Genomic DNA, 26,012 nt, shown 5'->3' with positions numbered 1-26,012 from the left:
GTCTCAAATCATCAAACGACCGACTTACTTCTTGTTATTTTCATAAAATATACACAACATTTCTCATCCTCATATCATGTTTTGTGCTCGACCTTCTGTGGTGTAACACGAGCCGAACGATAATACCTTCAGAAGTAGGACATGTGAATGTCCTAAAGAGTCTATCCCAAGGAAAAAGTCAAGTATGGAATTAGTTCCCCACAATGTAATATGATAACATGGCCATCATAGAATAGTTCTATAGATTCATAGTTTACACTAAATCAAAAAGGTTTTTTTTTGCATTCAATCAAAGCCCTCGAACCTAAAATAAAATATATCCAAATGTCCATAAATCCAAATCAAGCAACTATTATGATGCAAATATATTGTGATAACATGCAGTGTCAAATACTTGCTCTTGATAAACTTAATAAATAAAAATATACCCTGATTATCCCATTATTTGAAGAATCATCTTCCTTTTGATGGAAACATATGTGGCCGACATGCCACTCACACATTCCATATCTACTTTCATGTTCATTGATAACACCCTAATTTCGGTCTTTATTTCAAGTAATTTAGCACAATTTTATGCATTTAACGAGATTAAATTGGGGTTATTATCATATTTTTACATGTAATTAATTTTTCAAAGTGATTTCTAATTTTTCCCAAATTTTCTATTAATTTTATGAATTTTCAGGAATTTATTTAAGCTTGAAATAATTATTTTAAAATGAAAATGGAAGGTGTAAAATTTAAGTTTGAGTTTAATTAGTATGGGGATGAATTACTAAACTTTCTTGAATTTTCTAGGATTTTATTGAATTTTTCTGGGATTTATTCAAGGAAGAAATGTATTTTTAAATAGGAAAAGGATATCTTCACATGAAAAATATGAGTTTTTAAGCAATTTCTAAAGTCAAAATTATGCCCTCAAAAATAGCTCTCGGTCCTCTGTGCAGGCATACAAATATTATTTAAATAGTTACAAGGTTTTATTGTAATTAGTCCGTAATTTTTTAACGGTTTTTATGAGGATGAGAGAGAAAGCGAAAAGGATATATACACAAATATTTTCTGAGCAACGTGCGCCCATTTTATCAGGGATTTGATTGCAAAATTCCATGCCGGTCTCTCTCCGGGAGGTAAGCTCACCTCCTGTGATGTGCATGCATGGGAGGTGACGTGGCACCTTATGACTAGCTTAAATTATAAAGAGCACACAGGTATGTGCAAATTGTTTTGTATCATGTTGTTTTTATTTTTTTTCTTTATTTTTGATTCCAGGCCAGGGGGTACGTGGGGCAACAAGAATGAACCTGCCGTTTGAAGTTCGAAAGTCATTAGCCAATGAGAAAACGACACATTATTGCGTGTTTTAAAAGAAAATTAATAAATAAATGGATTTAAATCCAATGACTAAAATTGATTTAAATTCATTTATTCATAACTTTTGATCCTGAAGTCCAATTGAATTTTTTATGGATTTGCTCGTCTTGACCTCCTTTGTTTATTTTTATGTTCGATCATTCAGATCAAGCCTGCATTGATAGATAACAATTAATTACTAAATGGGGGTAAAAGGGTAATTTGTATCATGTGACCTAATTATAAAAGGTGTATTTTGAGAGGGGGAGCTCATTTTGGATGGTTCTCTATTACAGCTGAAAGACAGAGAGAGCTCTAGCTTGGATCAACCTATTTGGTACCTTTTTCCTTCTTTGTATTTGAACTTTTGGTGTATTTTGGATGATGTTTTAGTTAAATTTTTTCTTCGTTCTTCTTGATCTTGGTCTGAACTTCTAAATCGCTAGGCTTGAGCGAAATGTACAAGCCCTAACTTAGATAGAGATGAGAGATTGAGAGATTTACTAGTTATTTGATAAATCTAAAATGATAGTAATATACATGTGCAATTCTAGCTAATTTATCTACTTCTTTCTCTTTGTCTGGATATATTATCAACATTTATGTTAAGTTGTGAAAAATCATGTAATAAAATCACCTTTTTCTAATTTTGAGTTAATTATTGTCATTTGTGGGACTAACCCCACTTAACTCAATGAGTTAAGTGGAATGAATCTCACTCTCTTCTTAGTTTATGTGGAAGATGCAGGAATTAGGTGAGACTTTCATGAATAAAGGGGACAAGTAGAAGGTATTTGGCCCAAAGCTATTTGGCCAAAACCTTGGGCCAAGAAAGGAGGCCCAGATCAAGACAGTTGGCTCTAGTCTAAAGGCCCACTAAGGAAGCTCCATTAAGCCCACTATGAGAGGCATCTTGGGCCAAAGAAAGGAGGGCCAGGAGAACATCCTGTCATGATTATTTATGAACATTTAAGGTGCTTAGATGCTGATTGGAGGACACCCTTGCACGTGGATCCAAGCCAGAGAAGAAGATCCAACCATTCAATCCATAAATCATCCAAGGGTGGAGACTTAAAGATAGCATTTTTAATGCTAATTAAGGAAAGAAGTCTTGAACGTCCCTGGGGTATTTAAAAGGTCTCAATGCTGATTGGAGGACTATAATGGATGTGGATCATAACCCAGAAAAGAAGATCTGGCCATCCATTGTATTAAAATCCAATGGCTCTCATTTTCTCTCTCTCCCGATATAAACCCCTTCACCCTATTGTAATATGCATCTTGTTATTCAATCCAAAGTAACAATTGGTGACCTAAGTGTGATTGAGTCATAGATCCATTGACCTCAGTGAGTGCTAGGCTGAGCAGGAAGCATCCAAGGTTGAAGAGGCTGGTGGAAAGGAGAAGAAGAAGTCCCTTGGGCCTTGGAGGGTGTGACAAAGAGGTTACCTTCTTATTTCTCCTTTTTCACTCTTACCTATTCGTCTTTTGTCTTTTATTAGTCTTGAAACAGCTAGCTAATATCCAGACAGTTCCAACGCATCCAACCACGTTCAAAAATTCATTCTAGAACTCATTCTAAAGTGAAGTTAGTGTAGGCCCTTTTTCTCTCTCCTCCGCCAAGCCACTTTCCCATTTAGCATCCGGACTTACCCAAATTTTGACTAAGTCCAGAGCGCCAGCTGTTTCATTTCCTATTTTATTTTGGCTTTAAAATATTCCTTAAGAATCCCAAAAAATCATTTTCTGCCTTCTAATATTTTTATAAATATTTTAATTATCTTCTAAATTTCTTCGTATATATTTTTATTTGTTATTTATCTTCATAGGTAGTAAACCCACTTCTAAAATTCATAAAAAATTATAACTAAAGCACAAATTCATTAGGAAAAATCCTTGCTCCCTGTGGATCGTCCCTTACTCTCCCTACGCTAGTAAGGTTATTATAATTTTTTGTTGTTTTAATTCGGATAAACCAACGACACTAATTAGTGAAGTTAAATCATCACTAATTACCTCTAAAATCTGAATTATCACTATTCCAAGTGCACATTAAGAAAACTATAAAAAAAACTTCAATTTCTAGGAGATTAAATTTCCCTTCTTATGATCTAATAGTGCAGTTATTTCTCAATCATCAAACCTACAAAACCAACCAAACCAAATCAAAATTTCCCTCTCAACCTCTCTAACTGACCCCTTTGACCCTTATCTTTTGATCAAAGAAGCCAATCTAAAGCCCCTTATTTCTTCTATTCTTCTCATCTCTTCTACCTCCCTTTATAACTTCCTTGTCTAATCAGGTTGATTTGATCTTCATTGAAGATCAAACTAACTCTAATTAGGATCAAATCACTCAATCAGATCATCAAATTGGATTCCTTACTAGCTTCCCTTGGATGATATCTCTACTTATCATTATACATCTTAAGTAAGGTTTTATAAATTTTATTGTACATGCTAAAATCAACAACGACAAGGGGTTAAAAATTTTAGTAAAATGCATCCCTATTTTTGGCTTATCATTCTTTAATCGAGTGTACTTATTTTAGTGCATGTGTGACGCTTATAATAAAGCCCATAAATACATGATCTGACTTAGTGACTTTATATGAGATGGTAATACAAAGGTCACTAGTCTTTAAGCATGTGTTCTAAATATTCCTATTCAAAGGATATGCGAGAAGGATATCAAAGTATCTGGATAGAATATCACTATCTAGCCTCACTCATATGGTGAATCTAATCGTTCCCTTACCCATTAGTGTGGAGACACTAATGATAGGTATTTGGTGCTCTTTAGTGGAAAGAGTTCACTAAATTGATTCGTATGAATCCATAAATGGTGTTATACCAAACTGTTAATAAGTTTGATTCACGTCATGATTGTGTAAGTGGTCCTTAGACTCGAGACACCAGATACATCTTGTGATGGTGCACGCCATCGAAGATTGTCGACGACGTCATCGCACCGCCTGCCACCGTCCTCGAAGATTGGGTGAAATCGCTCGATTTATCGTGTTTTGTTTTTCGTTGTTCTTTCTCATGTTTTATGTTTTTTCGTCTCATCATATGTTTTTGTCGCATTCGCAACACGTCCCGTACTTCCTTCGTGGTCGTCATGGGGAGGGATCCTTAGCCAATTTGGAACCCCTCCTTTTTGCCCATGTATTCTTTGTTTTATTTTCTTTTTTTTATTTTTTTATTTCCCCCTCTATTTTATAATGAGGGGGCCCAATACATAAGGGCCCCCTTAATGGACCCCTTTTCCCTTCTTTTTTGACCTGATTGAGGGCCCCTTGACCTCTCCCCGTTTTAAGGGAAGAGGGGGCGCCCTAAAAGAAGTAGACCAGGAAGAAGAGAAGATTATCATTGTTAATTTTTTCTGGTCTCCCTTCCTCGCTTAGAGAAGATGAAAGAGGGAGGAGGAGTTGAGGGGGAAGAAAGCTGTGAAGAGGGAGGAGAACGAGGGAGTCTCACCCCAGAGTCATCCTCCCCCGTTCGCCCATGCCGTCAAAGCCTTTGAGGAGGAGGACCCACTTCTATTGATCCTCCTCTCCCGATCTTCTATAGCGGGTCACTAGCCATCGTTAAATAGTGCAATTGATTCTTTGCATTAGCCCCGCCTTTGATTCGATCGAACAAGCATATGCATGAAAGCAAATTCACAAGATAATTGCCTGTTTTCTTGAGAACTTGATTATTTGATGACATATTTTAGAGTCATCAGATCCCGATGAGAAACCGGCCGAACGGGAAACCGACCAAACCAGAGCGCCCGTTGAGCTCCCTAAGCGTGCCAACGTGGGGGTCGGTCAACCGACGACTGCCCTATGCACAGGAATCGTTCCTCTGCGGAAATCCTTCTCTCTCAACCCCGACACACGCTAGATTCTGGCGGATCCTAAAAAAGAAGGAATTGGTCAAGCCAGGCGCCTGTGGATGCTCCATCAACGAGCGACAGGTAAGCCTGGTCAACCGAGAACTATGGGATGGTGGCGATTCCGTTCTCTGGGAAGAGTTGACCACGCCTGATCCAGTCTCTCTCTGAGTCTAATAATTCGGGACAAAGGAGGTCTGTCACCGCTAGGTCCCCGATGCAAGACACACCATCGTTCACTTCGCATCGGGTTTGATGAACAACTTACAACCTTTACAAACTGCGCTCACCATGTGTTCGATGAGTGACTTGATGGAGACGAGACAGCCGCCCCTTGTTGAGCCTTCGAGCCCAGGCTGACGTAGTGCACACTGAAGCTTGCCACAATCCCTAGACCGCATCGGGCCCATCTCCCGGACGCACTTGCGAAGTCGGGACGTGAGCCCAAGCCAATCAGCTACCGCCCCCCCGCCACTCTTGCCACCCCTTCTCCTCTGACCTTTATCATGCTCCAACATCATCTTGCTCGTCGAGCCGTCGTATACTCTCCGGCGTCTCTTTTCTCCACCCGCTCTGAATCACCGTTGATGTCGACGAGGTACGTTACCCGCTCGCGACGCTCATTTATTTACCTTTCATAGTATACTTTTGTCTCGACTCTTCCATGCTCGGGCTAGGTAGGTGAGAGAGACAAACTGAGAGAACTACGACTGTATGAGTGTCTTAACGGTACAGACGAGACCGTACGTTACATGTGAGCCCTACAAATTGATTACGTTCAGCCATAGATGACTTCGTCGTTCCGACGAGGTTCGAGAGGCCACCGTCGCCGTCACCCGGCAACCACGTCCAAGCTTGGAGCTCGGCGCGTCCCTCGAGTCAGAGCTTGCACGTACGACACCTAGGACACCCATTCATCACGTCATAGTTACATAACCCATTAGGGTTTCATCCATCAGACGACGACACCGTCGACGTTCGATACCATCATCCCTTATCGGTGTCGAGCCATCATACTCTGTGCCAACCAGACGACATCCTAGACGACGTCTAACATCATCTTGTGGACGGACAATTATACTTTGACTATGATGTAGGAGTTTTTAATCATGAGGTTCTTAAGAGTCTTATTTTGTGTGGATAAAGAAGTTCACGAAGATGACTGAGTAGTGAAGATGGGATCGCCCACCCTTGGTATAAGAGGTGACAGTTCAAAGAAGATGATATGATGAAGTCCTTGGCCAAGGCAGTGAAATATCGGAGAAGAGTTATTCTATGGTTTCTGAACACATCAGTACCAACTCGGATGACTAATTAGGGTTTGATACTTGACCATATCTTAAGTCATCCTAGGAGCATCAAGTGGATGATGGACTATACGTACACGATAACCTATGATGAACATGTTCTATGAGTGAACTTATACACACATCTTTGTATCTAGAGCATGAGGTGTAGCTTCACACCTCACTTGTTAGAGACTCAACCTATCGATTGGGTTAAATTGATCCAAATTAATCAATCAATATGATGATATAGTTAATTAATTTGGAAGGTTAATAAAGGTTATTAGGCCACTAGTGTCATTAAATAGATTGATGCATGGGGCGCGAGCATCATTAAAAATCATTCACTGAATTGATCCATACGAATCCCTCAATGGTATTATACCTAAATGTCAATCAGTTCGATTCAAGTCACATTTGTATAAGTGATCCACTGACCTGAGACACCAAGGACATCTTGTGAGCAAATTACTACATTTTGACTATGACTTACGAGCCTTTAGTCATTGGATTCAAATAAGTTTTAGATCGAATGTAATAAGAAGCTTACGGAGATGATTGAGTGGTCAAAATGGACTCATTCACCCGCGGTATATGAGGAGATTGAATCGAGGAAGAAAATGCAAAAAAAATCCCTGGCCAAGATAGTGAGGATATTGGAGAAGGCATTCTCCAACGATCCATGTTACCCATTAGTACTGATTAAATGACGGATTAGGGTTTGATGTAAATCATACCCTAAGCCGTTTGAGAGTCTCACGCGGATGATGGATAATACATATTTGGTAACCGATGACGGTAAAGGTTCCATGAGAGAGTTCGAGACTACTCGGTATCTTCTAGAGCACATTGTGTAGCTTGACACCCCACGGGATGGAAACTTAACCTATCGATTGGGTTTAATCGATCCTAATTTAATTCATCTATATGTCGATATAGTTAATTAATAAGGTTGGTCAATAAATGTTATTGGGCCATTAATATTATTAACTAGAATGATACATGGGCCTAGAGGGTCACACGCACAATGTCATAAGGGCATTGGTGGATATATTTTACTTTGTAGGGTTTTTGAGAAAAATCTTAAGTGAAATATAAAGAGGACCCCTCCCTTCCTCCATTCTCTTCTCCACTCATCCAAGGGAGAGTGTCTTCGTGGTGAGGATATCTTCTAGATTTTCAAGAAGAATCAAAGAAGAAGACGTGGAGATCCGAACGCCGAGTGATCATGTGGGTACTTCTAGAGGTCGGACACGTGAACTGCTTCAAAACGATCTCGGAGTAGCAAAGTCAAGGGAGGAACGAGTTCCCTGCAAGGTACATTCAACATTTTATTTTAAAGATAAATTGTGAATCGATCGACACACTTCCGCATCCAAGGAAACGTGTTTTCCATGGATGAACCATGGCACCGAACCCAACACCAATTTCCTTCACTTTATCTCTCTTATTCCTTATTGGTGCCTCCCCCTCCTCTCCTCACCCCCCTCATGCTTCCCCACAAGGGTAAAAACAAGAAATAGTAGGTATACAGATATCTGGGTCCATCGAGGGGATATACATTTTTGGAATGAATTTATCCATGGAACAGTCAACACAAGTACAAAAGTTAAACAAAATAATAAAAAATAGCAAGTGAGAATCAACAATTTAGGTTTGATGTAATAAAATATAAGAGAAAAGCTTTAGATATATATATATATCAAACCAGAGGAAGTTAAATCACACGTGCAGCCTATAAGCTCACAACTGCGCCAATGGAGCAGAATTGTAGACTCCATGGGATGAAAGAGGAAATTATTTTTCCATATATTTTAATTTTGATATATTAGAGTGGCCCCATGGATCATCAATTAGGTAGTCCATATTATCTGTTGATAGACCATGTTGATCAATTCTTAGGTCCAACCTAGATAGTTAATCGATCCATAGGCCCAATAGTAGATACTGATATACAAAGACGGCCTTGCTTGTAATGGGCCAGATCAGTTTGTAAGGAGATTGGCCCTCGAGTGCAAAGGCATAAGGGAGCTTGACTGAAAGACCCACTCGTCGAGCATGGACTAGAGTTGGAATTGATGATCTGTATGTGCCGAGTAGAAGGGTTGTCGCTCAACAGATAAAATTTACTCTAGAATGACAAACTTATCTTCCCCAACAGTTCACATCGACGGGAAGGTTTGACACCTCGATGTCGGCTCTTCACCTCTTGGGGCTGTACACCAAACTATCTTATATCATGAAAATTATGAGTATCTTGACTATTCACAATTCACTTTATTTTCTTATCATCTTATCATCATTTTTTAGAATATTGTTGTATAGTCATTTCTTTGTATGTTCCAAGATTTGTGCGAACAATATTTAATGGGCTGCTAAGTAGGGAACGCCACGTCCGGAACGTGACACCCCGGACATGACAGAACGGACGATGAAACGTAATGGACTGTCACGTCATCATCCCGTCACGCGCCCCAGCATATGCAAAAAAAACCGTCATGTTCTCGTCACCGTCCCTCCATAGGGCGTCCCATCACGTCCTCGTCTCTGTGACAGTATCATCGTCACCAGTGACATGAATAAAACCCTACTTGAAAAGAGGGGTATATCTCCAATTTTTTATAGACGATGTCAGTTTGCGTGCGCAAAAAAAAGCAGGGACTTTTGTGCAAAATGCCAGGAAATCGAAATTGCCACATCATGTGGTGAAGTCTCAGTCATCGGAAAGATTTAAAATAATGATTTTTATTTTTATTTTCTGTCCGTTTTAACTTTTCAAAAATTCCGTCACGGCCGTCATCCGTGACGGCCGTTCCTTCACATCAAGCATCATGGGCATCCCATCACCGTCACGTCTCCATCACGACCACTTCGTCATCCGTCACCGTCACCGTCACGGACCCCTAAAACCGTCACTGTCACCATCACGTCATCCATCACAATTCCATCACGGCGATGAGTGATGTGACGGATGACGCATGCGGATCCCTATTTAATAAAATGCTAAGCTTGTTAGTGGACAAGTTCTTAAATTGGCCCAGATAATATTTAATGGGCTAAGCTTTATGGGCTGTGAAGATTTTCTTATTATTATTCTCTTTCTTTGAATTTCAAGAAGGCGATGAAGAACGGGAAGGCGACGGCCGAAGAGGATGACTTTGAATCTTCGCTACTTCGGATAATTCAGCAGCATCAACAAGATTCCGCCAGCCCACGCCATCGGACAGGTTGTCATTGGAATCATTGCAATCTGATTTCCTCAATTGACTTTTGAATTCACATTCTCTAGGTAGGATGCTTGCATGATGTTTTCCTCGATTTATGCGTTTTTTTTGGATTTTACATTGATTCAAGCTGCTTCCGTCGGATCGGGGAAGATAATTATGCTGTTGTCGTACGATGAGAGCTAGAGTTTTAGGAATCGATCGGACAACTCTTTCTGCGATTATGAATACCTCAAAAATAGTGGGAATATATGCCATTACTAGCAACGTTGTTCTATGATCATAACACCGAAAACTCGTTTGAAATATTTTTGAGGCCAATAGTTAACCCTGATCACTGATTTTTTATTTTCAGAGTAGTTTTTTTAGGGTCGTTGAAGGCCACTTGTGTCACGTGAAGAAGAAAAAACTGACCAAATTTCAAATGCGAATGATATTCTTGTTAAGCATGAGCTGCCTCTCTCATTCGTTTACACCGATCACTAAAACAGAAACTCGCATGGATTTATCCCATGGAAATTAGATAAACTATTGCCTTCATTCATTTTGACTTATTTCTCTAGCCTGGCTGAAAGAGTGACAAATTACACCTAATGTTCTCTCTCATTTTGGTATGGGTGGGAATTTTCATTTCATCTTCTACTTTATCTAGAATGGCGTTCGATCATTGGTACCAGTGCCACAATTAAACAATATCCGATCCCACCACTACGCAAGATGCCCCTCTTTTAAATCTTCCCTTTCTCTGCCAACCTGTATCATCAAAAGGCTATATGATTAGAAAAAGAATTGATCAACGATACTGAACAAGGCACTCTGTCACACTCATAGACCCAAACTCTCTTCGGCCATCTTTTAGTCTCTCTAATATCTTGAAGAAGGAAAAGGGAACGCTCAATCTGGTTTGCATTTCTTTAGCTCACTTTAAGGGGATCAAACCATGTCAATCAGGTGATGGGAAATCAAATCTGTAACTATTGGATGTAAGGGCTTGCTTGGGTAAAAAAATACGATTAGATCAAAAAATTTGATTGATCAAACAGCCTTGATTTTGATCAGATCTGGTGGATAGATTTTAGTCGGAGTTTCCCATCTAATCCAGAGGGTCATTCGATGATCGAATGGTCAACAGGATCAATCAAACCCCTCAGATTGATCTGATCAGTACACTACGGGGTCCACTCAAGCCTTACATCATGGGCTTGCGTATAAATCCTAAATAGACAGGCTATGAAACGTGTAGTATAAATATATTAGGATGGATGATTAAGAGTGGAAAACAGAGGGTCATTTGATGACACGCTGTGGCAGGCTGGCAGCAGCACGTCTGCACAAGGGAGCCCGGACTGTAAACCTATAAATACAAACTGTGTGTGAGCATTTCAATTATTAAAGAAGTCAAGAAGAGGTTCCTTCTTTGGGGAAGGTTGAAAAAGACCAGGTTGGACACGGAGCGATTCCACAGGCAGAGAAGGGAAGAGACCATTCCAGGCTCCTCCATGATACGCAGTTCTTGCTTAATTCTTTCTTTTATTCCTCCCATTCCTACATTGTGATCTGTTCAGAACTCTGTCAGTGACAAGTTCATAATTCTTCATCACAACTACTAAGATTCTCATCTCCGCAGCTCAGGGTCGATAGCTTACATCTATCAGAACTTATGAATGAATCATGTTAGATTAATTGAGAGTGAAAGCAAAAAGCTTCTTAATGTGTTTGTTTTTCAGTCAGTCTTACTAGATTGGTTAGCCATGATTGACGATCAAAATCCTAATCAATTGAATAATCTATCAATCAGAGAGAGTGATATGTCACACGTGCAAGTGGCCCAAGATCGACCTTACAAATAATGCTTGAGAAGGAGCAATAAGGACGCTTTTGAATTTCAAGATTCTGGCACTTCAACCAGGTCTGGAGCTTAGAGATTATCTTGCCAAGAAGGGGGATAACCGATCTGGTGTCTTGTTACCAATCTACTTCCCATTTCGCTTCTGCGTCCTCTCCTTTCCCCAATCTCTCTAGTTCCTTGCCGTCATTGGCGTTGAAACTTTGTTCTTCGTTCTCTCTTTTGAAGTACAACACCCTGCTTAAAGTTGAAAACGGCCTTACTATTAGCTATAGCTTTTAGTACAGTTGGTAAGTGCTTGAATCTAACCCTCTCCTATGCTGGGACTGAGAACGAATGTTCTTCATCTTGTTTCTCGGGATTGTTCTACATATTTTATGGTCCAACTGAGATCTCTCGATTAGGATTGTTACACAGGGACGATCAATTATCAATAAAGATTGACCCATCAGATGTTATAGGGATCAGATAAAAAATCAGGTCGGCTCTGATCACCTTGTATGGTCTTTTCATGGCCACATTCCAGGCTTGAATATTTGACTTCAATGATGGGTTTCCTTGAAGTTGTTATTTTTATGTGAGGTACCGGTGCAGTAGATGGAGAGAGAAATGGAATTACCGAGTATAAATGGTTTTGCTAAGTGAACCATTTATGCACTTAGGAGAAGACTCTTAGCCTCATCTTTGCATACATCACGGGCAATTTGGTTTTTTATCTGGCATTGACATCGCCAGGTGACGATGAGCGATAAATAAGTTTCTAGCAAGTCATGCATAAACTAGTCGTCTCCTAACATTAATATTTATGACGGTCTTGACTGCAATTTCTTATCATTTATTCAAGTTTGAGTGAAAAGGGTATTGGGCGAAAACTTGTAACTTTTTGTAGATGTGGACAGGAAAGAGGCACACAAATCATGGCCATAAACTAGTAGGTTCCAAACATCAATATTTATGATGATTAATCCAAGTTTAATCTCAAAGAGTATTGGATGGAAACTTGTGATTTTTTGTAGATGAGGTAAGGAAAGAGGCGTACAGATCATGGGTATAAACTTCTCTTAAAAAAAAGTACGGCCATAAACTGGTAGGTCCCAACATTAATATCATGCCCTTAAACCAAAGGTGGAACATTCAGAAGGGAAGGGAACTGGGGAAGGCTCTTCGCCTTCATCATAACGAGATTGTTTTCAAGGGAATGACTGCCTCGACTGATCTCATCATTCAATAACAGTCGGTTTTTTTACATGCTTGTATGTAATTCTTGTTTATTTTTTCTAGCATCGAGTTGATTACAGATCTTGGGTGATCTTCCTTTTTCCGTAAAAAAAAAAAACTTACAATGATCTATTCAGGTTTGACTTCAAAGAGTATTGGATGAAAACTTGAGATTTTTAGCAGATGAGATTGAGAAAAGATGCACGCAAATCATGACCTTAAACCAATATTCTCCAAAATATCAATATTTACTATGATCTTGTCAATCTAAGGTTGGATTTGAACGATTATTGGATGAAAAGTTGAGATTTTTTGCAGAAGAGGCGAGGAAAGAGGCGCTGAGGGCTGCTAAGCGAGTCTCAGAGCTACTTGTAGAGGCAGTGGATGGAGGGGTAGAAGAGTCATTTACTAACGAGAAACGTATCGACGTGGAAATCCGATCTTTGACGAGAACGGCCACTCGGTTCCTTCGGCAGACAGACCAGTGGCTCGCTCTCTCTCGCTCTCTCAATTCCAGCCTCAAGGTCCCATCTCTCTCTCTAACTCTTTCTCCATCTTTTTATCTGTCTCTCCTCTAATAAGATGGACAACAGTGGCGCTCTCCCCTTTCCCCTCTCTCTAATTCCCATCCAATCTATCTCTCTCTCCTTGGATAAGATGTTCTCGTATCCCTTTCTCTCTCTAACGCCCACTCCATCCATCTCTCTCTCCCGGTTTCTCCACTCCTTTAGGTCCCATCGCTCTCTCTAACTCCCACTCCATCTCTCTCCTCTGATGACCAATATCTATCTCTCTCTCTAACTCCCACTCCATCTCTCTCCTCTGATGACCAATATCTATCTCTCTCTCTAACTCCCACTCCTCTCTCCTCTGATGACCAATATCTATCGCTCTCTCTAACTCCCACTCCGTCTCTCTCCTCTGATGACCAATATCTATCTCGCTCTCTAACTCCCACTCCATCTCTCTCCTCTGATGACCAATATCTATCTCTCTCTCTAACTCCCACTCCATCTCTCTCTCTCTAATTCCCACTCCATCTCTCTCTCTAATTCCCACTCCATCTCTCTCTCTATCTCCCACTCCATCTTTCTCTCCTCTGATGACCAATATCTCCCTCTCCCTAACTCCCACTTTATCTCTCTCTCCTCTAACGACCAATATCTATCTCTCTCTCTAACTCCCCCTCCATCTCTCTCTCTCTAATTCCCACTCCATCTCTCTCTCTATCTCCCACTCCATCTTTCTCTCCTCTGATGACCAATATCTCCCTCTCCCTAACTCCCACTTTATCTCTCTCTCCTCTAACGACCAATATCTATCTCTCTCTCTAACTCCCACTCCATCTCTCTCTCCCCAGATGACCAATATCTCTCTCTCTAACTCCCACTCCATCTCTCTCTCCTCAGATGACCAATATCTCTCTCTCTCTAACTCCCACTCCATCTCTCCTCTGATGACCAATATCTCTCTCTCTCTCTAACTCCCACTCCATCTCTCCTCTGATGACCAATATCTCTCTCTCTAACTCCCACTCCATCTATCTCTCTCTTCTCTGATAAGATGGTACCAGTCTCTCTCTCTCTTCTCTGGCTCCCCCAACTCCACTCTCAAGGCCCCATCTTTTTCTAACTCCCGCTCCATCTCTATATCTCTCTGTCTCTCTCTTCTTTGATACGATGGGCACCACCAGACCAATGACTCTCTCTGTCCTCAAGGACCCATCTCTCTCTCTAACTCCAACTCCATCTATCTATCTCTCTTCTCCTAAAGGTACCATCTCTCTCCAATTCCCACCCATCTATCTATCCATCTCTATCTCTCCCCTCTGATTAGATCGGCACCAGTGGCTATCTCTCTCTCTCAACTCTTATTTCCAGTTTCCATCTCTCTGTCTAACTCCCACTTTATCTATCTCTATCTCCTCTGATTGTATGCACATGGATGAACAGGAAATCGGAGATTTTGAAAACTGGATGACAACCATGGACTACGACTGCCGCACCATCGCAACCGCCATCGCCAACATCCACAGTGCCTAAAATTTTTCAAGATCATCTCTCTCTCTAACTGTCAGTTTATCTATCTCTCCCTCCTCGTATTAGATCGTTTGGTAGGATGACAAACGAGATGGGACAAAGCCCATCTCAAACCACCATCCGTTGTCCGTCCCGAACCACATCTACGACGAAATACTTGAACCCACTAGATAAGTTTGGATATTTAGGCAGCCATCTCTCTCTCTAACTCCCACCGCATCTACTTATCTCTCTCTCCTGTTATAATATGGACATAGTTAAAGAGCAAATTGGAGACGTGGAGAACTTGAATGTTGCCAACATCAAACATGTCCAAATACTCCAACCAACAAGGAAAGTTTGCATCTTTATCATATTGGTCGACATATCTCTCTTTTTAACCCTTAATCCATGCATCCATATCTCTCTCTTTTGATCAGGTGGGCATCGTTGGCATCATTATCATCTTGGTTAACATCTTTGTTTCCTTAGCCCTCACTCCATCGATCCATCTGTCTCTCCTATGATTACATGAACACTGTTAAAGAGACTCGAGTACTAGAGGATGACAATGGACTGTAAGCCTCTTAGAAAATTTGCATATTTACCTCAACATCCCATCCATTTATCCATCCATCCATCTATCTATCCAAATATTCATCTATATATACATCTATTTGTCTATCTCTTTATATATCTATCTTTTTTATGAACCATCTTTATTGATATGAGTGCTACAACCATTTTAAAAATGCCCTAGGGGAAACCACCACAGAGATGAGAATTACAACTTCATCGTGAATATTGCCCATGTCCATACATTCTAACTAGGTTCTGTGGTGACTGTCCATTTACTGTTTGCACTTTCTGTCTTCTCAGTTTCCTAGCCTCCCAGTAGGATAGACCAAAGTATGGAAAAAAAGTAGTAAACATATTTGCCCATTTGGATGTTGGTGTCCTTATGATAAAACATAATTTGGGTTAAATAAGTCATTTTAAGGCTCCGATTTAAATAAAAATATTTATAAAAAATTTTGTGTTTGGAATAAGGCGGGTAAGGGTATAATCCACATGGAGCAGTTAGTGAGTGTTTTGACCGTAATTCAAATACATTTAAATAATTTTTTTCGGTGATGTTATTTTATTTTTTGATTTATCATTACTTCCTAAAGAGGGAATGAACAAAATGATGAAAAACTAGTCAAAACTATTTTAAATAATGAAATAAATAGTTATGTTGTTTTCAATAAGTTCTAATAATTTTTCATGATATTTATGAATTTTCCAATCTTTTTTTGGGGCACGAAAAAAATTTAAGGACAAATAGAACCTTAGGCTGCCCTTCTCGATGTGAAGTTACGACAAAAGTAGTGGAAAAAAAACATGATAAAGTTTGCTGCAAGAGGAATTTTTAGGCTGTTTGCTGCCTTGGAAACCTTAAAGTACAGGCAGTCACCTAGAACAAAAATGGTGAGAAATTTCAAATCAAACACTCAGAATATCACACAAACCTCTTTAAACCTCTTTAAGCTTGATTGACCGTCCACCATGATAAAAAAAACTATTTCTTTTGATACTCATACTAATCATTTTTAACTAATAATTGTTGAAACCAAATATTTGCGAATATGATAACAGGAATGGCCATTATACCATATCATATACTTTCCCCATATCTAAGTTTAAAATTATATTTTGACATGGGGTTTTTTATTTATCGAGTAAGTTCTTACATCAGGTTGACACTTTCATGGATAGACTTTCCCTTCACAAACCCAAATTGTTCCTCAAAGATTAATTCGAGTAGTAACTTACCCAATCTCTGATTCAGTATTCTGGTGATGACTTGATATTCCACATTACACATGCTGATGGGGCGCAGGTCAGAAAAGGATGATGGATTTTGGGATTTGGGAATGAGAGCATGAAAAGTTGCCTTTCAAGTACTTGGGAACATCTTGACAGCAAATAAGGTCTGAATTGTGAATTACCTATCAGATTTGATAATATGGCAACACAAAGTGAAGAACTGAGGAGTAAAGCCATCCGGATCAGGGCCTAAATGTGGATTCATGGATTTAAGAACAAGTTCAATTTCAATTTGGTCTGGAACATATGTAAGAGAGGCATTATCCACTAATGCTACTAGGCCAAGGATCACATTGATAAATGCTGTCTAATTGGATTCTGTACAATGATAATAGAGCTTTATTATAGTTAGAGGCCTCGCGTAATAATTGTTATGATTTTGTATAATGATGGAATATTGATCGTGTCTAATTCTGCGGGTAATGACTCCATGGAAACACTCAGTACTTTTGTCACCTTATTGTAGCCAGCTTTTGTATTAAAAAACATTTCATACTACTCTTCGCTAAAGTTTAAGCTCCACCCTAACTATCAATCTACCTATCCCTTCATACATCTGTCTATCTATCCATCCATCTGTACATCTATCTATCTATCTAAAATATCCATCTATATCTAACTATCTAATACATTTATTCATCTAATATATCCATTTGTATCTATGCAGCTAATACATCATCTACTAATATATCTAATATATCCATTTGTATCCATTCAGCTAATATATCCATCTATCTAATATATATAGAGATCCATCTTTCTACATATATCTAATACATCTATCTATCCTGCTATGCATCAATCTGATATGTCTAATATATCTAACACATCCATCTATACATCTGTCTGTCTACACCTCCATCTATTTATCTATCTATCTATCTAAGATCCAATCCATCCATCTCTCTCTCCTCTGAATATATCCAACATATCCCATCCATCTATCTTTTCTGGTATATATAAAATATCAAACACATCCATCTATACATCTATCTATCTACATTTCCATCTATTTATCTATCTATCTCAGATCCCATCCATCCCCATCTCTCTCTCCTCTGAAAAGATGTAGCCAGATGAACAAGAAATCTGAGACTTCGACTACTAGATGACGATCAAGGTCCAAATATTTTTTTTTTTATCAATTCTCGCACGTGCGGGACCCTGGAGGAAACCCTAACCCTAAACCTAACCCTAACCCTAGCCCAAACCCAGCCGGATTGGTCGCAGCGCGTCGCGTGATAGGTAAGAGTGTATTTAAAGGAGGGGGCCTCTGCGCGCCTCGCCTAGTGGGTCGCGCAAATTGACGATTTTGATTTGTGGGTTATATCAAGGAACGCGATAGCAGACGAGGGTTTCCTTCCATTTGGGCGTTTCTGCTCTTCACTGCTCCAGAAGGGTAATCGGTTGCAGGGGGGCGTTCTTCGGCGGATTTGTGGATTTTTCCGGTTTTTGAGCGGCGGGTTCAGCCATGAGCGGCGCCACGACGAAGAAGATGTTGCAGGGCATCAAGGAGATCGTTGGTGCCAACTTCTCCGACGATGAGATCTATTTTATGCTCAAGGAGTGTAATATGGACCCCAGCGAGGCCGTTCATCGCCTCCTCAACCAAGGTTTTTGCCGTGCTTTTTCCTTGAGTCGTCGTTGATTTCAGATTTAAATTTACCATCTTGTTTCGTAGATTCGAGGGTGTCTTGGTCTCGGTGATCTATCTGGCTCGCTTTTGAAATCCTTAGAGCGATATGCCCTTGTTCTGATTCGTTTTTTCCGCTGTTTATCCTTTGAGTTCTTCGGACTTGAGAGCTTAGTGGCCCGATTCGATTGTGATCTCCGTAGTTTTGTCGCTCTGGGATGCGGGTTTCCCTGATGGTCTTATTTTCAACGGCGAAGAAGCATTTTGAAGAGATTGCTACTGATTTTAAACTTTATTCTTCGGGCGAAAATTTTGATGGGATGATTGATCTGTAAGCATGATCGGTAACGATGGTTTGTTCACGCTTGTGCAGATTCCTTCCAGGAGGTGAAGAGCAAACGAGAAAAGAAGAAAGATTCTGTGAGTGCCTGCTTGTTTTCCGAATTGGTTGAATCACGCGTTTCAAACGATTTAGTTTCATCGAGTTTCAAACGATTGTCCCGAAAAGAGTTTCCTTTTTCTGGGCGCACTTACTCTTGATGATGCGATATTAATGACAATACCTAGTGATTGAAATCCTTCATTAATATTTAAATCTGTTCAATTTAAGGTGAAAGAAACTTCGGAATCCAGATCTCGAACGATCTCTAGTTCGAATCGTGGTTCAAAGGGTGTGTCGGACCGTGGTAATCGTGCCAGTTCTGCCCACATCAACGCCAGCAGTACGCCCTTGCTTTTACTCAATTTCCTGCTTATAATCTTCTTATAATCACATGCTGCTCTGAATTTCAACTTTTATTTTTGCCGAAATCAAACGCAGCTAATCACAGTAAACCGTCGGCCAAGAGAGAAAACGGGTTAAATGCTACTCTGACATCTCCGGTGTCTGTGCTTGGTGGGGCTGTTGCCGCCGCTCCCAAGAGCTTAACCTCACAAAGGTTTGTCTTATTTCATTGGGGATGGTTGAGCAACTTTCATTAACTGTCCTTTAGTGCAATGGAACTTCAATTGTATCTCCGCTATTCTTCTCTAACCATGGATTTTTTGAATTGAAGCCTTTTTTGTTTGTGGCTATTTATGCAACTTCGTTTATTTATTTTACCTGGTAATCTAACGGTGTTTCCAAACAAACTTGGGCGTTACCTGAAATAGTCTTGATTCTACTAGTAGCAGCTTAAATTAAAGCTTTATCAACTAATGTCTCCTCCTCTCCATATAATTTTATTCAAGTTTGTATGATGTTGGTGATCCTTTTGGCATCACATCTTGATCAGTATTTCTCTACAGTTGTTCATTCTTCTGATTCCAAGTTTTTCTTTTTTTTTTGATCTGGCAGCGATGCTGTCATTGTGGAGATGGCGGGGCCCTCTGTTCGGGCTCCGGATCCTTCGCCGCAGCAGTATCCGGTGGGAGTTCACCAGAATGCCTGGGGAGGCATGTCGGGTCATCGCACTCTTGCTGATATCGTGAAGATGGGCAGACCTCTTGCGAAAACAGGGCGTTCCGCACCGCAAGCTGCAGGCGTCACTAACTCTGATGCCGCGTCAGTGGGTGTTGTCGCGGCTCCGGCGAGTCATCAGCTTGGTTCCTCAGGCTCTCTGTTCAAAGCTCCGGAATCACATACTGATTCTAGTAGACTTTTTGTCCGTGATGATTCTTTGGGTCAACACTTGTCGCACAATGATTGGCTTCTGGTTGATCAACCTCACGCTGGAGCCAGTCCTCTCCTGGAATCGCATGGGCCGCCCAGCGGTGCGTATGCCGATGTGCCCGCTACGTCGAACCTGCCTGTGGAGAGCATCGACCTGCGACATGGGTTCCAATTGAATGAAGGTAAAGCTAGTCTTGATTGTGCTGTGCATGGGGAAGATACAGACAGGCAACAACATCTAGATAGCTCCTCTAGAGATCCAAGCTTGGAGCTTGGTTCAGCTGAGGAGGCAAACTTTGAGCATGAAGAAGGTAAAAAAATTAAATCCCGAGTAATTTATCTGGCTGAACTTACGCCCATGGATAGTGTTTTATTATATTTTCTGTTCATGTCTCCAGCAGATGTTGCAGCGTCCAACCTGCAGCGCCTCAGTCTGGAAGAAGACGCGCCATCTAAGCAACAGACGGATGATCATCCTGCTGTCATAATTCCAAACCATCTTCAAGTTGCGAATGCAGACTGCTCTTATCTGAGCTTTGGTACCTTTGGGTCTGGAGGCAATGCCAATTTCCCCGGAACCTTTGTTTCAAAGGCCCAGAATAACAGCAATCTTGAGGCTCCGAGGGAATCTTCGGAACCTGCCTCAGTGCAAATTGAAGAAAATACCGACGATGCAAGGTACCGCCCCGCTCTTAATGTTGTTGAATATCACTCATGGTGCCTTCTAGGATTGTCATCTACAAGGGAAAATGACAAGTCATTTCTCTTTATTGTTATCATCATCTAGCCATCTACCATGGGTGGGGACAATGATTCCTCTTCTTCATCCTCGGCATCCAAAAAAATACAAATAAAGGGAGGGATGAGATGATGATGAGCTATCGTTGTCATCCGTCAATTATTCGGTTTAAAAGATGAAGATGATGGGCAGTATCCTCTTGTCCTCCTCAGTGCAAACAAATCCTAGTGCTTACTCCAAACGTGAGTTCGCGGATTTTTTCATTTCGATCTTTTTATTTATGGCAGTACTTCCTAAGTGTTATTGAACATCATTACGGTGCTTACTAGACTTTGCTGACAATGATGCGTTTGTCATCAACGATGGTGAAGGACTAGTCATCCTCGTTCTCATTCGAGCCACCTATGAATGATTGAGGACAATGACATCTCGTTTTCCTTGTCATCGAATAGAGTAAAATTAGAAAGGGACAATAAGACAATGTCGAGTTGTTATCATCATCTGGCAACATTTCGGACGAATTTGTGAGGGGTGATAGGTCATCATCCTCTCATCCGTATCTGCACTGATGGCAAGCCCTAGGGCAGATTCGAACCATGCCTATGATTTTTTTAATCTTTGATCTTTATTGTTGCAGAAATTCTGATTACTATACTGACGAGCATTTGGGAGTCAGTATGCGCGACAATGCCGAGAGTAATAGAGCAAGTACGAAGGTGGAGAACTACGATCCATCGCCATCATCATCATCACAACCTGAAGGATCCAGATCAGATGGCGCAGAGGCCATGGATGGCCTCCCATATAGAATGCAGTCTTCCACGTCGGGCTATCCCTTCTCCAGTGCACCAGAGCCCGCCGCTGCGCCATCTTATGACTCTGTGCCTGGAAACTCGTCCTTGCAAAACCTTGCTCCATTCTCTAATGTTATGGTAATATATTTAATCATCTTCTACAGTTTAAAATATTCTCACCTATATATATTCAATGACCATCTAATTTTTCTCTCTTTATGAATATACAGCAGGCCTACCCAGGCTCGTTGCCCGGTAATCTACTGTCATCAGGTGTTCCCCAGCAAGAGTACGATCTTCCCCACTCGTCCTTGCTTGCGGCGCAGTCGATGCCCACAAAGTACAGCACCGCCATGTCGACGATCAGCGGCCCCACCGTCTCCATGCCCGAGGTAAATCCACTGCACATTTTTTTCAGTTCCAGGAGTAGAATCTATCGATGCTCTTATGACTTAAAAGATTTTATTTTATCTTGCCACATAGACCACAGTGAAGCCGGTTGGCAGCCTAAGCTCGGCACCGCAGGCCATGCAGAGCTTGCCAGTCACCAGTGTTCCCTCTGGAGGGGCAGCAGTGCCGCTGCACCTGCCGCCGGTTGCTCAGTACTCTCAGCCTACTCTGCCGTTGGGCCACTTCGCGAACATGATTGGATACCCTTTCCTCCAGAGTTACACTTACATGCCCTCTGCCGCCGCCGCCTTCCAACAGGCTCTCGCCGGCAGTGCAACCTACCACCAATCCCCGGTGGCAGCACTCCATGCGGCAGGCTTGAAGTACAGCCTACCTCAGTACAAGAATACGGGTGCCGCCGCGGCTGGTGTTGGCAACATGCCCTTGTCAGCGGCTGCCGTTCCCTCTGGTCTTACAGGCTTTGGCGGCTCGCCCATCTCGCCGGGTAGCCATCACCTCCTCTTGAATCCCTCGGGCGCCTCTGTTGGTTCCGTGTCTCCCTACGATGATCTTTTGACTGCCCAGTATAAGGAGCAGCAGAGCCATCACTACCCTGGGCCTCCCCAGCAGGTCAGCTTTTTCTATTTCCCCCCCTGAACATATTTGCATCATTTCCATTAGGTTTGTCTTTGTGATGGTGAGTTCGTCTTCGTCATTCTAGTCCAGACTAGGAATTGGGGTTTGGATAGAATCGAATCGAATGAGTTTTGATCTAATGTTTTGATCAATCAGAAGGATATTCGATTCGAACAGATTGAATCTTTCGATTGAACAAGATTTTCTGTTGAGTTCGGTCTTGATTTTCGATCAATTCAATTTGAAAAATCAAAATCAATCAAAACTTATTCGATCTGTGCGAACGAAATTGAACAGTTTAAGAAAAACACCAAAACTCCCTCTCTTTCATGCTCTCTCTCTCTCTTATTCTCACTTGCCTTCTATCGCTTGTTCTCTCTCTCGCTCTCTTGTGCGCTTGCTCCCTGTTTCTCTTTGCTTGCTCTCTCGTTCTCTCACTTGCTAGCTCTCTCCCACTCTCTCTTTCTCTCTCTCATTCTCTCCCTCTGGCTCTCTCTCTCTCTCTCGAATGTTCTCTCTCATTCTCTCCGTCTGGCTCTCTCTTTCTCAAATGTTCTCTCTCATGCTCTCTCTCTCCCTTTGGCTTTCTCTCTCAAATGTCTCTCTCATGCTCTCTCTCTCTCTCTCCCTATGGCTCTCTCTCTCTCCCTATGGCTCTCTCTCTCCAAATTTTGGCTCTCTCTCTCTCTCAAATGTTCTCTCTCATGCTCTCTCTCTCCCTCTGGCTATCTCTCTCTCAAATGTTCTCTCTCATGCTCTCTCTCTCACACAAATGTTCTCTCTCATGCTCTCTCTCTCTTCCTCGGGCTCTCTCTCTCTCACACCAATTTTCTCTCTCGTGCTCTCTCTCTCTCTCTCTCCCCCTCTGGTTCTCTTTCATTCTCGTTCTCTCTTCCTCTAGTTCTCTCTCTCGTGCTATCTCTCTCATTGTTCTCTTTCTCACTTCGTCTAGTTCTCTCTCTCATTGTTCTCTCTTTCTCTCTTCCTCTGGTTCTCTCTATTGTGCTCTCTCATTGTTCTCTCTCTCTGTCTCGTTCTCTCTCTCTCTCTCTCTCGTTTTCCCTCTCTCACTTTCTCTCTCTCGTCACTCTCTCTCGTTCTCCCTCGCGTTCTCTCTCTCGTCACTCTCTCTCACTCTCTGTCTCTCCCTCTCTCTTATTCTTTCTCTCTCTCTCTCTCTCGTTCTCTCTCCCTCTCTTCTGTTCTCTCTCTCTTGTTCTCTCCCTCTCTCTTGTTCTCTCTCCCTCTCTCCTGTTCTCTCTCTCTCTCTATCGTTCTCCCTCTCTCTGTTTCTCCCTTTCGTTTGCTCTCCCTCTTGCTCTCTCTCGTTCTCCCTCTCTGTTTCTCACTTTCGTTTGCTCTCCCCCCCCTCTCTTTCGTTCTCTGTCTCCAGCTCTTCTTTCTCTCTTTCTTGCTCACAATCACGGTCTCTCTCACACTGGCTCTCCTTGGCTCCCTTGGCTCGCTTCCATTCTCTCTCTCTCGTTCTCCCTCTCTGTTTCTCGCTTTCATTTGCTCTCCCCTCTTGCTCTCTCTCGCCCTCGTTCTCTCTCTCGAGCCTTTTTTCTCCCTCTCTCTCTCTGTGGCTCACGCTCACGCTCTCTCTCTCTCTCTCCCGCACTGGCTCTCCCTCGGCTCCCTCGGTTCTCTTTCATTCTCTCTCTCCAACTCTGGCTCTCTTTCCTCTCACGCTCTCTCCACTCTGCTCCCCTTCTGCCTCTCTCGTTCTCTCTCTAACTCGCTCTCTCTGTCTCATTCTCTATCTCTTGCTCTCTATCGCTTGTTCTCTCTTTCTCTCTCACGCGCTCTCTCTGGCTCTCTCGTTCTCTCTCCTCCCTCTGGCTCTCTTTCTTTCTTGCTATCTATATCTTGTTCTCTCACTCTCTAGCTTTCTCTGTCTTGCACTCTCTCTCTGTCTCTCTTGCGTGCTCTCTCACTCATTCGTTCTCTCTCTTCCTCTATTAAATCGAATCTAATCCTCAAACATTGGGTTGGATCAAATTATACGACCCCATCCTATTCCAAAGATTGAGTATAAATTAAGCATATCCCGTGTCTGATCAATGTTCAGATTTGATCATTCGAATGCTCCATCCATTCAAATATTCAAAGATGACTTTGTCTCGTATCTTCATCTTGCTGGACTCTGAGAGAAAGTTGCTACGATGATGATGATGATGAGTCATCATCTTCATCTTCATTTTATCATGACGAATGATGATGACAAATCAACCTAATTGCCATGGCCTCAAAATGTGTTGTGTGATGCAGAATGAGAGTTCCATGTGGTTGCATGGGGGGGGCTCGAGATCGCCGCCGGGGCTGTCGGGCGGCGCAGCTTACTACAACCTCCACCAGGGGCCGAGCCAGCACGGCGGGGCTTTCCGACAGAGCCAGCAGCCGTCCCCGTACGGCGGGGCTGGCGGGTACCCGGGGTTTTACCACTCGCAGGGGTCTGTTGGTGGGCAGCAGGACCATCACCTCCATGGATCTGCCGACAACCGGCTGGGCGGCGGGCAGGGGCCGCAAGGGCCGCCGTCAGCCGGGCATCAGCACCAGATGTGGCAGCACAACTACTGAAGGAAAAGGAAATAGATCGTGGAGTGGTGTACCATGTACATAACGATCTGCTGGTGATGGTGGATGGGGAGGAGAGAGAGGTGAACTTTTACTGTGTTAGCTGATTCAGATGGGATGGTGGGTGGAGTGTTTTTGCTTCCTTGGGTCTGTTCTTTGATAATTTTCTCATGTAACTCATCTCTTTTACTCTCACAAACGACGCCCTGCCATGCCCAGGCTGGGCCTAGATCTCAGTGTTCTCAACATAGTAAGCAGTTTTCTTTATTTTGATTCACTCTATTACCTTAGTAGCAGTTTGATCTAGACTTGATTTTTCTGTGCGATCAATAGTTTTGTAAATTATGCTTGGGGAAGAAATCTGCCAATTCTCTCTTTACAGCGTTTCTTGAGGTTGTTAGCATTTTACTAGAAAGCATCTAGGATCCAGAACGGTTGAAGAAAAAACTTGAGAAAATTTCCTATGGCTCTTGTAGCTTGTTTAAATTGCTACTTCCAATAAATATATCTTTACTGATTGTAATTCTGATGCCCAGTGCTGCTAAATACAACTCCGTCAATGTTAGCAAAAGTATGCTGTGACGTGCTACAAAGGAAGCCTTCACTACATCAATCAGTACAGCTGATTGTACTTGTTCTTACTGATTGCTAATAAGGGAGTTGGAAACAAAAAAATGACGACAAAAGGAATTTCTTGATAGGACCTTTTTTTGTACCATTTATCAAGATCTTCTATTCATAATCCACTAACTTGCACTTGATTTCTTCACTGGAAAAACAAATATGCGACCTCTTTGAACTTGTATCACTAGTTCAATTAGATTTTTTTTAAAGCAAACATAGTTTATTTCATAACATTTTCAGCGACCGTTGACAGCAGTCCTGTTCACTATTT

The 26,012-nt window shown here is 41.7% G+C and overlaps 2 protein-coding genes across 4 annotated transcripts; both read left to right on the top strand.

Annotated features, from left to right (window-relative positions):
- The first annotated feature begins 9,614 nt into the window (after positions 1 to 9,614).
- Positions 9,615 to 15,134, top strand: BLOS1 (GCN5L1 family protein). The gene is made up of 3 exons (XM_078590179.1): positions 9,615 to 9,749; positions 13,129 to 13,334; positions 14,763 to 15,134. Exons 1-3 carry the CDS (start codon positions 9,644 to 9,646, stop codon positions 14,850 to 14,852), a joined length of 402 nt encoding a protein of 133 aa, XP_078446305.1. The 5' UTR covers positions 9,615 to 9,643; the 3' UTR covers positions 14,853 to 15,134.
- Positions 15,135 to 17,975: 2,841 nt separating this feature from the next.
- On the top strand, positions 17,976 to 25,394 carry LOC144715354 (uncharacterized). 3 transcript variants are annotated; one of them, XM_078590302.1, is made up of 10 exons: positions 17,976 to 18,310; positions 18,704 to 18,750; positions 18,941 to 19,052; positions 19,151 to 19,268; positions 19,667 to 20,292; positions 20,380 to 20,659; positions 21,358 to 21,652; positions 21,748 to 21,906; positions 21,998 to 22,534; positions 24,812 to 25,394. In XM_078590302.1, the coding sequence occupies exons 1-10, from the start codon at positions 18,169 to 18,171 to the stop codon at positions 25,118 to 25,120; spliced, it is 2,625 nt and encodes an 874-aa protein (XP_078446428.1). In that variant the 5' UTR covers positions 17,976 to 18,168; the 3' UTR covers positions 25,121 to 25,394. The 3 variants fall into 3 exon arrangements, with proteins under 3 accessions (XP_078446428.1, XP_078446427.1, XP_078446426.1); XM_078590301.1 differs by having other exon boundaries at positions 17,977 to 18,310; positions 20,383 to 20,659; positions 21,745 to 21,906; XM_078590300.1 differs by having other exon boundaries at positions 17,977 to 18,310; positions 21,745 to 21,906.
- The last annotated feature ends 618 nt before the right edge of the window (positions 25,395 to 26,012 follow it).

Source organism: Wolffia australiana, chromosome 18, assembly GCF_029677425.1.
Source record: "Wolffia australiana isolate 7733 chromosome 18, ASM2967742v1".
Taxonomy (NCBI): Eukaryota; Viridiplantae; Streptophyta; class Magnoliopsida; order Alismatales; family Araceae; genus Wolffia; species Wolffia australiana.
Note: the sequence above shows the minus strand (reverse complement) of the source record. Positions and strands in the feature narration are given on the sequence as shown.